Source organism: Mustelus asterias, chromosome 10 (assembly GCF_964213995.1).
Source record: "Mustelus asterias chromosome 10, sMusAst1.hap1.1, whole genome shotgun sequence".
NCBI classification, from domain to species: Eukaryota; Metazoa; Chordata; class Chondrichthyes; order Carcharhiniformes; family Triakidae; genus Mustelus; species Mustelus asterias.
Window position 1 is genome coordinate 61,027,380 of NC_135810.1, and position 12,487 is coordinate 61,039,866.

General features: G+C 48.1%; 1 protein-coding gene across 1 annotated transcript in view; it reads right to left on the minus strand.

Annotated features, from left to right (window-relative positions):
* med17 (mediator complex subunit 17) overlaps positions 1-7,365 on the minus strand; it is a 32,962-nt gene extending 25,597 nt beyond the window's left edge. Inside the window, exons 1-2 of the mRNA XM_078221800.1 lie at positions 7,007-7,365; positions 3,889-4,055 (exon numbers count right to left, since the gene is read on the minus strand). Of these exons, the coding sequence (XP_078077926.1) occupies positions 3,889-4,055; positions 7,007-7,235 (396 nt within the window). The 5' untranslated portion in view covers positions 7,236-7,365. The remainder of the gene's footprint in view (positions 1-3,888; positions 4,056-7,006) is intronic.
* Positions 7,366-12,487: the final 5,122 nt, after the last annotated feature.

Sequence of the window (12,487 nt, forward strand, 5' to 3'; positions counted from 1 at the left end):
AGTCCCATGTACTCATCCAGGAGTCTCTTAAAAGACCCTATTGAGTTTGCCTCCACCACCACTGACGGCAGCCGATTGCACTCGCCCACCACCCTGTGTGAAAAACTTCCCCCTAACATTTCCCCTGTACCTACTCCCCAGCACCTTAAACCTGTGTCCTCTCGTAGCAGCCATTTCCACCCTGGGAAAAAGCCTCTGAGAGTCCACCCGATCTATGACTCTCAACATCTTATATACCTCTATTAGGTCTCCTCTCATCCTACGTCTCTCCAAGGAGAAAAGACCGAGCTCCCTCAGCCTATCCTCATAAGGCATGCCACTCAATCCAGGCAACATCCTTGTAAATCTCCTCTGCACCCTTTCAATCGTTTCCACATCCTTCCTGTAATGAGGCGACCAGAACTGAGCACAGTACTCCAAGTGGGGTCTGACGAGGGTCTTATATAGCTGCATCATTATCCCCGGACTCCTAAACTCAATCCCTCGATTGATAAAGGCCAGCACACCATACGCCTTCTTAACCACCTCCTCCACCTGCGGGGCCGATTTTAGAGTCCTATGGACCCGGACCCCAAGGTCCTTCTGATCCTCTACAGTACTAAGAGTCTTTCCCTTTATATTGTACTCCTTCATCCCATTTGACCTGCCAAAATGGACCACTGCACATTTATCTGGGTTGAAGTCCATCTGCCACTTCTCCGCCCAGTCTTGCATCCTATCTATGTCCCTCTGTAACTTCTGACATCCCTCCAGACTATCCACAACCCCACCAACCTTCGTGTCGTCAGCAAACTTACCAACCCATCCCTCCACTTCCTCATCCAGGTCATTTATGAAAATGACAAACAGCAAGGGTCCCAGAACAGATCCCTGGGGCACACCACTGGTGACCGACCTCCAATTAGAAAAAGACCCATCTGTACACACTCTCTGCCTCCTTTGGGCAAGCCAGTTCTGGATCCACAGGGCAGGAACCCCTTGGATCCCATGCCCTCTCACTTTTTCGAGAAGCCTTGCATGGGGGACCTTATCGAACGCCTTGCTAAAATCCATATAAACTACATCCACTGCTTTCCCTTCGTCAATGTGTTTAGTCACATTTTCGAAGAACTCCACCAGGCTCGTAAGGCACGATCTGCCTTTGACAAAGCCATGCTGAGTATTCTTGAGCATACTAAACCTCTCTAAATGCTCATAAATCTTGTCCCTCAGGATCTTCTCCATCAGCTTATTTAACCATTTTCATGGACAAATTCCCAAAGGCCTTTAAATAGCCAAGATTACTTTCTTACTATTTAGGAAATACTCTGCACAAGGAGAAAATACAGTGTTGGAGAGAATGTCCCAGAGTGGTCAAGAAGAGAATCTATTTGACTACAGCTAAGAAACAGAGGTACCATTGCACCACTGAATGTTTTCTCTCTGCTAAGAACTAGTAGAAAAGACATCGAGGGACAAATCTGAAGAGAAATTACAGAAAAATGTAAAAACTGTAGAGTAATGATAATGGAGGATTTTAGTTATCCTAATATAGACTGGGATAATAATACTGTCGATGGTAGAGAGAGGGAAACATTTCTTAAGTACGATCAGGAGAATTTTTGAGATAAATATGTTTCTGGTCCAACAAGGAAAGAGACATTGCTGGATCCGGTCGTGGAAAATGAGGCAAGTCAAGTAGATCAAAAGCCAATAGGAGAACAATTAGAGCACAGTGATGATGAAATTATTAGCTTTAGTTTCACTGTGAAAAAGGTTAAGGAGCAAACTAGAGTAAAGATAATTAGTTTGCAGAGGGGAAATTTCAATGAGGTAAAAACAGATCAGTTTAGGTATATTGAAATCAAATTCTGGCAGGCAAAACTGTAATGGGACAAATGCACTGCCTTATTGGGGTACAATCAAGGTACATTTCCAAAAGGGGGAAAGGGACCCCAAAAGGTCAAAGAGACCTAGACAAAAAGAGAGAGAGGGAATAAGATTGTGCATCTGACAGATGTCAGGTTGATAGTTAGAACCAGGCTCAAAACAGAAATTCGGGGGGGCGGGGTGGGGTGGAAAAATGGAAGCAATGAGAGAATACGAGAAGATACTGGCAGCTAATATAAAAGGGATTTGAACATCTCATACTATCATATGAATAGTGAAAGATAGTAAACTGTGCCAATTAAGGGCCAAACTAGGAATTTACTCATGCAGACATACGGCATTCCTGAGAAACTAAATCAGTACTTTGCATTTGTCTTCACCAAGGAAGAAGATGCTGTCAAAGTCATAGTAAAGAGGAGACAGTGAATAACAGCGGAGAAAAAGCACTGGAGAAACTTGAGGGACTAAAATCAAACCGAGGATCTGATGGCCTGCACCCCAGGTTCTAAAAAGGAGTCTGCAGAGATAGTGGAAGCACTGGTTATGATTTTCCAAAATCCCTATATTCTAGAACAGTCCTAATACATTGGAAGTTAACTCTGTTATTTAAAAAAGTGGAGGGGGGGGGAATAGAAAAGAAAACCATAGACCAGACAGCCTGACACATCAGGATAATGCTGAAAATTATTAAGTGCTAACAATCTACTTGAAAAATCACAATATGATCAGACAAGGTCATTATGATTTTATGAAAGAGAAATTGTGTTTGACAAATTTATTAGTGTTTTTTGAGGAAGCAACTAGAGTTGCTAAAGGGAAACTAGTAGTTGTAATGCAACTGGATTTTCAAAAGACATTCAGTAAGGGGCCAAGCAACAGGGTAGTAGTGGTGGAGGGGCATAAAATTCTTTGGGATGGTCTTCCCACCAGGTGTTAGTCTGTCTCGACCTCTCCGCTATCTAATGCGGATGAACAAGGTCCAGGCCAGTATTTCCGCCCTTGTCTCAACTCAGGCTCTTAAATGGCCAATTGTTGACTACTTTAAGGTCTGTTTCCCGCCCAGCCTCAATTTTCAGGCTGGCTGGCTGAAGTTCAAGGGCAATGGGGAAGCCAGAAAAGTAACCCTGTTCATGCTGCGGGCAGGGGAAGGTAGGGGGTAGTGGAGAAAGGCACCTCCATCAGCAGCCTCCTTTTAACATGCCCTCCCCCGCCACCTGCCTCTCACTCCAAAACCTCCTGCAAAATTCCAAGTGCTCTTTTACCCCTTGCCACCAACATTCCTACCTCCCTCTGTCCACTCCCTGAGCCTCAACTCTCCACCCCACCCTGAGACCACCACGATTACTTGATCCTAGACTCCCAGGATTTAAGAGTCTGGGGACTACTTGGATTCCCAGCCCTGTCCACTACATGAGGAACCGGGACAGAGGAGAGAGAAACTTGCCATTGACAGAAGAGTCAGGAGGCAAAGGACACTATTTAAGGTGAGTGGCAAAAGAAAGAAAAGCATCATGAAGTTATTTTTATTTAGAGTGTGGTTGGGATCAGAAATGTGCTGTCTGGAAGTGTGGAAGAGGCAGGTTCAAACGTGGCTAAAAAGAAAATTGGATAAATATCTGAAAACAATTGAAGGGCTATGGAGAAAAGGCCCTTCGTTTCTTTTCGGTGGGGTGGGGTAGGGCTAGCTAGTTTACTCTTGCAGAGGGCCAGTATGGAAATGAAGGGTCAGATGGCCTCTATCATGCTGTAACTATTCCATGATTTGGTTCAATGAATATTGAACAAGTTTTACAAAGATGTAGAGAAAAGGAAATGCTTAGTGAAAGCGCTAAACACTGTCACTGTCTCTTGATTTTTGCTTCATCTATCACAAATCTGATATGCTACACCTTTCCACAGTAAACGAAGCACATTGCTGCTTCACTGCAAAACTATTTGGCTTAATATTAATTTACACTCAACTGAAATCTTAACTTTAGGCAGTTGATATAATTCTGTTGCATTGTAAGTTGTAAATACCTGTTTTGAAGGGGGAGGCTCCTGAGAGACAGGGTCCAAGGCCATATACTTTTTCTCCTTCAGGACATTAAGTACATCATAAAGCACACACATCTCTGTCAGTGTGCTTCTCAAGTTATTCCTAACGGCATCCCAAGGCCACAAAGAGGGTTGAAACTTCAGTATTGCTAAATGTCACAAGAAAACAAGCATAATTTTAAAAAACTTGCAACTCTATAGCACCTTTCACTATCTCAGGATGTTTTATAGTCAGTGAAGTACTTTTGATGTACACACATTGTAACGTAGGAAATGCGGCATCCAATTTGTGGCATACACAATGTTCCACAATAAGCAAAAATGATAAAAGACCATTTCAACTGTTCTTGGGTCTTCAACTGGGTCAAGGAATAAACACTGGCCAAGAAACAGAGAATTCCTCTGCTCACTTCAAATAGTGTGGAGATCCTTCACATGTGACTGAGAGATCAAACAGTGCATGCTATATCTTGATTTAATATTCACAACTGAAACAAGCTACTTGTAACAGGATGGCACTCCCAATGCACCAAATGGAGCTAATTGCCAAATTATGTGCTCAAATATTCAGAGTGGGGCTCAAATCCATGGCCCTGTGACTCAGAACCGCGAGTATTACCACAGATTTCAGGAGGTAGGAGGAGGGACCCAGGTTTGGGGGAGGGAAGGGATCCAGGTTTTTTGGGGGGGATGCAGGGGAAGATTCTGGTTTTTGGGGGGGGAAAGAGTAAGATCCTGGTTTGGGGGTGGGGTGGAAGATCCTGGTTTGGGGGGGGGGGGGGTGGAAGATCCTGGTTTGGGGGGGGGGGGTGGAAGATCCTGGTTTGGGGGGGGGTGGAAGATCCTGGTTTGGGGGGGGGGGGGGAGAAGATCCTGGTTTTTTTGGGGGTGGTGGGAAGGAAGATCCTGGTTTTGGGGGGGGGGGAAGAGATATCCTGTTTTGGGGGGGGGGGGGGGGGAGGAAGATCCTGGTTTTGGGGGGGGGCGGGGGAGGAAGATCCTGTTTTTGGGGGGGGGGTAGAAAGGAAGATCCTGGTTTTGGGGGGGGGGGAGGAAGATCGTGGTTTTGGGGGGGGGAAGAGAGGGGAAGATCCTGGTTTGGGGAGGGGAGGAAGATCCTGGTTTTTTGGGGGGGGGGGAAGGAGAGGAAGATCCTGGTTTTGGGGGGGGGGGGGGAGGGGAGGAAGATCCTGATTTTTGGGTGGGGGGGGAGGGAGGAAGATCCTGATTTTTGGGTGGGGGGGGAGGGAGGAAGATCCTGGTTTTGGGGGGGGGCGGGGGAGGAAGATCCTGTTTTTGGGGGGGTAGAAAGGAAGATCCTGGTTTTGGGGGGGGAAGGAAGATCCTGGTTTTGGGGGGGGAAGGAAGATCCTGGTTTTGGGGGGGGAAGGAAGATCCTGGTTTTGGGGGGGGGAAGGAAGATCCTGGTTTTTGGGGGGGGGAAGGAAGATCCTGGTTTTTGGGGGGGGGGGGGGAAGGAAGATCCTGGTTTTTGGGGGGGGGGGGGGAGGAAGATCCTGGTTTTGGGGGGGTGGGGGAGGGAGGAAGATCCTGGTTTTGGGGGGGGGGGGAGGGGAAGAGATCCTTGTTTTGGAGGGGGGGGGAGGAAGATCCTGGTTCTGGGCGGAGGAAGATCCTGGTTTTGGGGGGGGGGGGGGGAGGAAGATCCTGGTTTTGGGGGGGTGGGGGGATCCTGGTTTGGTGGTTGGAGCGGGGGGGGGGGGGAAGATCCCGGTTTGTGGGGTGGGAGGAATGTCCCAGTTTGGTGGGGGGGGAATCCTGGTTTGTTTGGGGGGGGGAGGCGGAAAAAATCTGGTTGGGAAGGGGAGGGGGGTGGGGAAGACCCTGGTTGGGAAGAAGGAGTGGGGGGGGCTGCTGCTGGGGGGACTTCCTGGTTGGGAAGTAGGCGTGGGGGGTGGGGAGAGGAAGATCCTGGTTGGGATGGGGAGAGGGATGAGGGGTGGAAAACAGACCCCGATTGGGAAGGGGTGGGGTGGGGAGGGGAGGGGGGAGATGCCGGTGGGGGGTGGGAGATGGCCGATGGGGGGTGGGGGAGATGGCCGATAGGGGGGGGGGGGGGGGGGGGGAGAAAGATCCTAATTTTGGGAGGGGGGAGATATCCTGGTTTGGTGGGGGAGGAAGATCCTGTTGGGGGGGGGGGGGAAGAGATCCTGGTTTTGGGGGGTGGGGGCAGATCCTGATTTGGGGGGAGGGGCAGATCCTGATTTGGGGTGGGGGCGCAGATCCTGATTTGGGGGGGGGGGCAGATCCTGAGGTGGGGGGGGCAGATCCTGATTGGGGGGGCGCAGATCCTGATTGGGGGGGAGGCAGATCCCTGATTTGGGGGGGGGCAGATCCCTGATTTTGGGGGGGGGGGCAGATCCCTGATTTTGGGGGGCGGGGGGGGGGAGATCCTGATGGGGGGGGCAGATCCTGATTGGGGGGGGGCAGATCCTGATTGGGGGGGGGCAGATCCTGATGGGGGGGGGCAGATCCTGATGGGGGGGGGCAGATCCTGATGGGGGGGGGGGGCAGATTCTGATGGGGGGGGGGGGAGATCCTGATTGGGGGGGGGGGGAGATCCTGATTGGGGGGGGGGGGGGAGGAGATCCTGATGGAGGGGGGGGGGGGGGAGAGATCCTGATTGGGGGGGGGGGAGAGATCCTGATTGGGGGGGGGGGGGGAGAGATCCTGATTTGGGGGGGGGGGGGGAGAGATCCTGATTGGGGGGGGGGGGAGATCCTGATTGGGGGGGGGGGGGGGGAGATCCTGATGGGGGGGGGGGGGAGGAGATCCTGATGGGGGGGGGGGGGGAGATCCTGATGGGGGGGGGGGGGGGGGGAGATCCTGATGGGGGGGGGGGGGGGGGGAGATCCTGATGGGGGGGGGGGGGAGATCCTGATGGGGGGGGGGGGGAGATCCTGATGGGGGGGGGGGGGGAGATCCTGATGGGGGGGGGGGGGGAGATCCTGATTGGGGGGGGGGGGCAGATCCTGATTGGGGGGGGGGGGGGCAGATCCTGATTGGGGGGGGGGGGGGGCGCAGAGGATGAGGGAGCCTCGGGGAGAGGGGTTTCCGGCGGGGAGCCCGGGCCTCTCACCCTCCTCGTCCTCGCTGTCCTGCTGCCGCTGCGCCCACTCCTCCCCGGCCTCCGGCTCCTCTCCCTCCGAGTCGCTGCGGTTGAAGTCGATTTTCTGCGCCAGTTTGGCCAGGTTCTCTGACATGGAGAGCGGCTGCACATAGGCCTCGGTGCCGTCCAGAGACACCTCCTGCACCTGGTTCTCACAGGCCGCCTCGATACTGATGGTGACAGCTGGGCCGGCCGCCATGGCGAGAGCGGGGCCGCCCGGAGCCCGGACACTGGGACTGGGGCCGAATCTGGGGCTGAGCCCGGAGACAGGAGACCGAGACTCCAATCCAGAGCCACAGCCGGAGACCCGGCACTGCGCGTGCGCACCAATCCTCCCCGCCTTCCCGTGACGTCACTAGAGTAGTGAAGTTCATTCAAAGACCTGGGCGGTTAGTGTTATTTAGTATTGATCATTATATATATGTGGCTGGGAAGGCAGTTATTGCTGGATGTTCAAGTCCACCATCCATCCAGCAACTTCACCTATTCCAGTGTGAATGGTCAGAAATGGATCTCTCAGTATCTGGACATTGGTCTCACTTGGTGATGGCCACTCTCTCAGGTTGCTAACTCAGGCTGTACATAGTCCAGGAGATGTTCATACAAATTATTCACTGAAATCCACTGGCCTGCCACAAATGCGTTCTGAAGAAGCACGAGAGAGAAAATACATCGAGGCTTCTATCATGCTTATTGCAAAAACCCATTTCATAACAGCTAAAATTTCCTATATAAATTTGCTCCAATTTGTACAATAGTTTTGTTAATGCTGTATTGGATACATGTTTTAAATTGGCAATTAAGCATGGTTGTCCCAAATTGGGACAGGATTAGGGAATCATTGCAAGTATATATAAATCAATTGACTGGCTATCTGAGAGGAACTGGGAGACTCTGTGATTTTACTTGGCTGCTTTGGAGATAAACTTGTTTTAAGGCACAGGACGGCTTCTGACTCATTCTTCTTCAACATACAATTGGTGAATTTAACATAGTAGCAGAAGATGAACATTAAGCTTTGGTGATTAGTTGCTGATTAAGAAGTTTTGTCTTTATTGTCTGAGAGGTAAATAAATATATTGTTACTAACAACTCACTTACAGAACGGGAGAAGAATATTGTGAAATCTCAGGCTTTGACTATCCACTGAAGTTTTAGGAGGTGCAATCGCATCAATGGAAAAATAAAGTTGAGATGTGGTCAAGGGTCACTTTGTTACCCTGAAAGAAGCAAGGTATGGTTTTGGCAATGTCATTACCAGCAAAAGGTCAGAATAGGAATGAAGTATATTCAGTGGATGACTTGGATACTTGAGGAGGGATTGACCATTCTTCGACAGTTTTTGGATGAATTTTACAAAAAGATTGATTTGTTGGAAGCGTATGAAGTATAGTCAACCTTCGATATTTTTTAAAAACACAGATGACCTATCGGTGGAGGAATATATATATTATGGACTTTGGTGACTGAAAAAGTTTAACCTTTAAAATGTAGAGTCTGTATTGGCATTTAAGTTACTCGATTGTGCATGTATTTCTTGTTCTAGACTTTTGTTATTGACGGGTTCAATTCCATGGGAAAGACTCTCTCCTACACCAAATGGCTACTGCCGTAAAAACATGTTTTGGTTAAACAGTCACTTCCAGCTACTTTCCTATCAAATATAGGTAACTCTGCGATAAAATGAAGGATTTCACTGGCTGAATATCAGGATTGACAAAATATTAAATGTGGGTTCCATCACAAGGATAGGTTGCTGATAAGTGGTCACACTTAGCCAATTTGAGTCTAGACAAAAAGTGAGTCTGGGACAGTGACCATAGACACTTGAACCTGAGAAATGCACACAGAATAAACTGTTACCATAGTGTGGTGCAAAGTATCATTGCACAATGAATTGCATAGAGTGAAAAAATCCTGTTTTTGAAGTAACGCACAAAAGAAACATAGAAAATAGGCACAGGAGTAGGGCATTCAGTCTTTTAATCTACTCCACCATTCCTTATCGTAGCTGATCATCCAACTCAACCCTGCTTTCCATCCCTCCCAATATCTTTTGATCCACTTTGCCCCAAGAGCTATACCTAACTCCTTCTTGAAAACATATGATGTTTTAACTTCAATTGCTTTCTGTGGTAGTGAATTCACAGACTTGGCACTCTCTGGATGAAGAAATTTCTCCTCATCTCTGTCCTAAAGATTCACCTTGGTTTCTTAGACTGTGACCCCTGGTTCTGGACCAATGGAAACATCCCCAGGTTACTGTGGGAGGCAAGGGAAGAGATTGCAGAGCCTCTGGCGATGATCTTTGCGTCGTCGATGGAGAGGTGCCGGAGGATTGCGGATGTGCTTCCTATTTTCAAGAAGGGGAATAGGGATAGCCCAGGAAATTACCGACCGGTGAGTCTAACCTCAGTGGTTGGTAAACTGATGGAGAAGATCCTGAGGGACAAGATTTATGTGCATTTAGAGAGGTTTAGTATGTTCAAGAATACTCAGCATAGCTTTGTCACAGGCAGATCGTGCCTTACGAGCCTGGTGGAGTTCTTCGAAAATGTGACTAAACACATTGACGAAGGGAAAGCGGTGGATGTGGTTTATACGGATTTTAGCAAGGCGTTCGATAAGGTCCCCCATGCAAGGCTTCTAGAAAAAGTGAGGGTATGGGATCCAAGGGGCTGCTGCCCTGTGGATCCAGAACTGGCTTGCCCAAAGGAGGCCGAGATTGTGTATAGATGGGTCTTTTTCCTAATTGGAGGTCGGTCACCAGTGGTGTGCCCCAGGGATCTGTTCTGGGACCCTTGCTGTTTGTCATTTTCATAAATGACCTGGATGAGGAAGTGGAGGGATGGGTTAGTAGGTTTGCCGATGACACGAAGGTTGGTGGGGTTGTGGATAGTCTGGAGGGATGTCAGAAGTTACAGGGGGACATAGATAGGATGCAAGACTGGGTGGACAAGTGGCAGATGGACTTCAACCCAGATAAATGCGTAGTGGTCCATTTTGGCAGGTCAAATGGGATGAAGGAGTACAATATAAAGGGAAAGACTCTCAGTACGGTAGAGGATCAGAAGGACCTTGGGGTCCGGGTCCATAGGACTCTAAAATCGGCCCCGCAGGTGGAGGAGGTGGTTAAGAAGGCGTATGGTGTGCTGGCCTTTATCAATCGAGGGATTGAGTTTAGGAGTCCGGGGATAATGATGCAGCTATATAAGACCCTCGTCAGACCCCACTTGGAGTGCTGTGCTCAGTTCTGGTCACCTCATTACAGGAAGGATGTGGAAACGATTGAAAGGGTGCAGAGGAGATTTACAAGGATGTTGCCTGGATTGAGTGGCATGCCTTATGAGGATCGGCTGAGGGAGCTCGGTCTTTTCTCCTTGGAGAGACGTAGGATGAGAGGAGACCTAATAGAGGTATATAAGATGTTGAGAGGCATAGATCGGGTGGACTCTGAGGCTTTTTCCCAGGGTGGAAATGGCTGCTATGAGACGACACGGGTTTAAGGTGCTGGGGGGTAGGTACAGGGGAAATGTTAGGGGGAGGTTTTTCACAGAGGGTGGTGGGCGACTGGAATCGGCTGCCGTCAGTGGTGGTGGAGGCAAACTCAATAGGGTCTTTTAAGAGACTCCTGGATGAGTACATGGGACTTAATAGGATGGAGGGTTATAGGTAGGCCTAAAAGGTAGGGACATGTTCGACACAACTTGTGGGGCCGAAGGGCCTGTTTTGTGCTGTAGTTTTCTATGGTTCTATCCTCCTTGCATTGACCTTGTCTAGTTCTATTAGAATTTTATAGGTTGAGATTTCCCCCCCTCATTTTTCTAAACTCCAGTAAATATATAATCCTGACACAATCTTTCTTCATTTGTCAGTCCTGCCATCCCAGGAATCAGTCTGCACTCCCTCCATAGCAAGAACATCCTCCCTCGGGTAAGGGGACCAGAACTGCACACAATATCCAGATATGCCCTCACCCAGGCTTTGTATAAATGCAGCAAGACATACCTCTCCTGTACATTAATCCTCTTGCTATGAAGGCCAACATACTATTTGCCTTTTGTTTACTGCCTGCTGCACCTGCATGCTTACCTTCAGTGACTGGTGGAGAGGACACGCAGGCCTAGTTGCACATTTCCCTCTTAATCTATATCTGTCTTTGCTACTAAAGTGGATAAACTCACATTTGTCCACATTATACTGCATCTGTCAGGTATTTGCTCACTCACTCAGCTTGTCCAAATCACACTAAAGCATCTCTGCATGCTCCTCACGCTCACCCTCTGAAACCGATTCTGAGGCTGAAAATGATGAGGGGGTCTACACAAAGGAATTGTGTTGGTCACTTGGAGTTTGCATCCAGCGATTGAGTATTTTGATGTCTAATTCATTCAATTAAACAGTTTTAGATAGTGGTTGCACTTCGTGTGTGGGGTGGATTGGCTTAACAGATAAAAAAATTCAGTGGTCTCATCCACAGCAGGAAAGGTTTTTGACCCTTTCATGACATTTTTGTGAGAATGTAAGTCAATAGATATACAATCTGCATTTCTGTAGGGGGATCAACTCGAGGGAAATGTTTCTCAAACCTCCTGAGGGAGAGAGGGAAAACTCAGGTAGTTTCTATAATGTGGTACTTTGTTTGATTGGTGTTGTTAAAGTTGGATTGTCTGCAAATGAAGGCAGATTCTGCCATGTTTTACTGGTACCATGATAGGAAACTGGCAGATATCATCTTGGTACACATTGACCTCCTGTGGCACCAGTGAATTTCACAACTGTTATTGATAAGATTAGTAAAGAACTTTAAGGTTGGGAGTCAGGCTTTCGGGGCCTTCAGATATATTAGAATAGAAATAAAACAGTTTAGGTCTGAAATTACTTTGCATCAGCAATTGTATTTCAAAAGTATTGGCCCTATTGCAGTCTGTCAAGTTAGCTCTTTGCAAAAGATGCTGATGTTTCCAAGAATGAGAAGAGCAGCTTTGGAATCTGGTTGGCAATTAAATCGGCTGGATACACAGACAAGCCAGATGCAAGTTTGATGTTCTTTAACTAAGTACTATAATAAAAAATCCCAAGGTCCAGGAAATCTTTTGGGTGAGCAAAACATTAAAAAAGTTAAAGCAGAAATATGCACTCAAAATTTCCATCTTTGGGTGACCGAAGAATACTGATTGTGTTTAGTAACGCCTCACGCAAACCTTGATGGGTTTTCAAGTAAATATTTATTATGGGTGAAAATGGGAATTCTTATCCCTTGGCTTGAGAAGCCAAGAAAATAAGGTGAATGGTTTTTTTAAAAAAAAGCATCCTGTAGAGACTCTTGCACAAGTAGAAGTAGTTAACATAGCATTCCTTTATCTAAAACTTTAGGGGAAATAATACATTGGGGAAATGAAGAAGAAAATGTCCCAGTAGAGTGTTATATTGATAATTGATCCCTTTGGG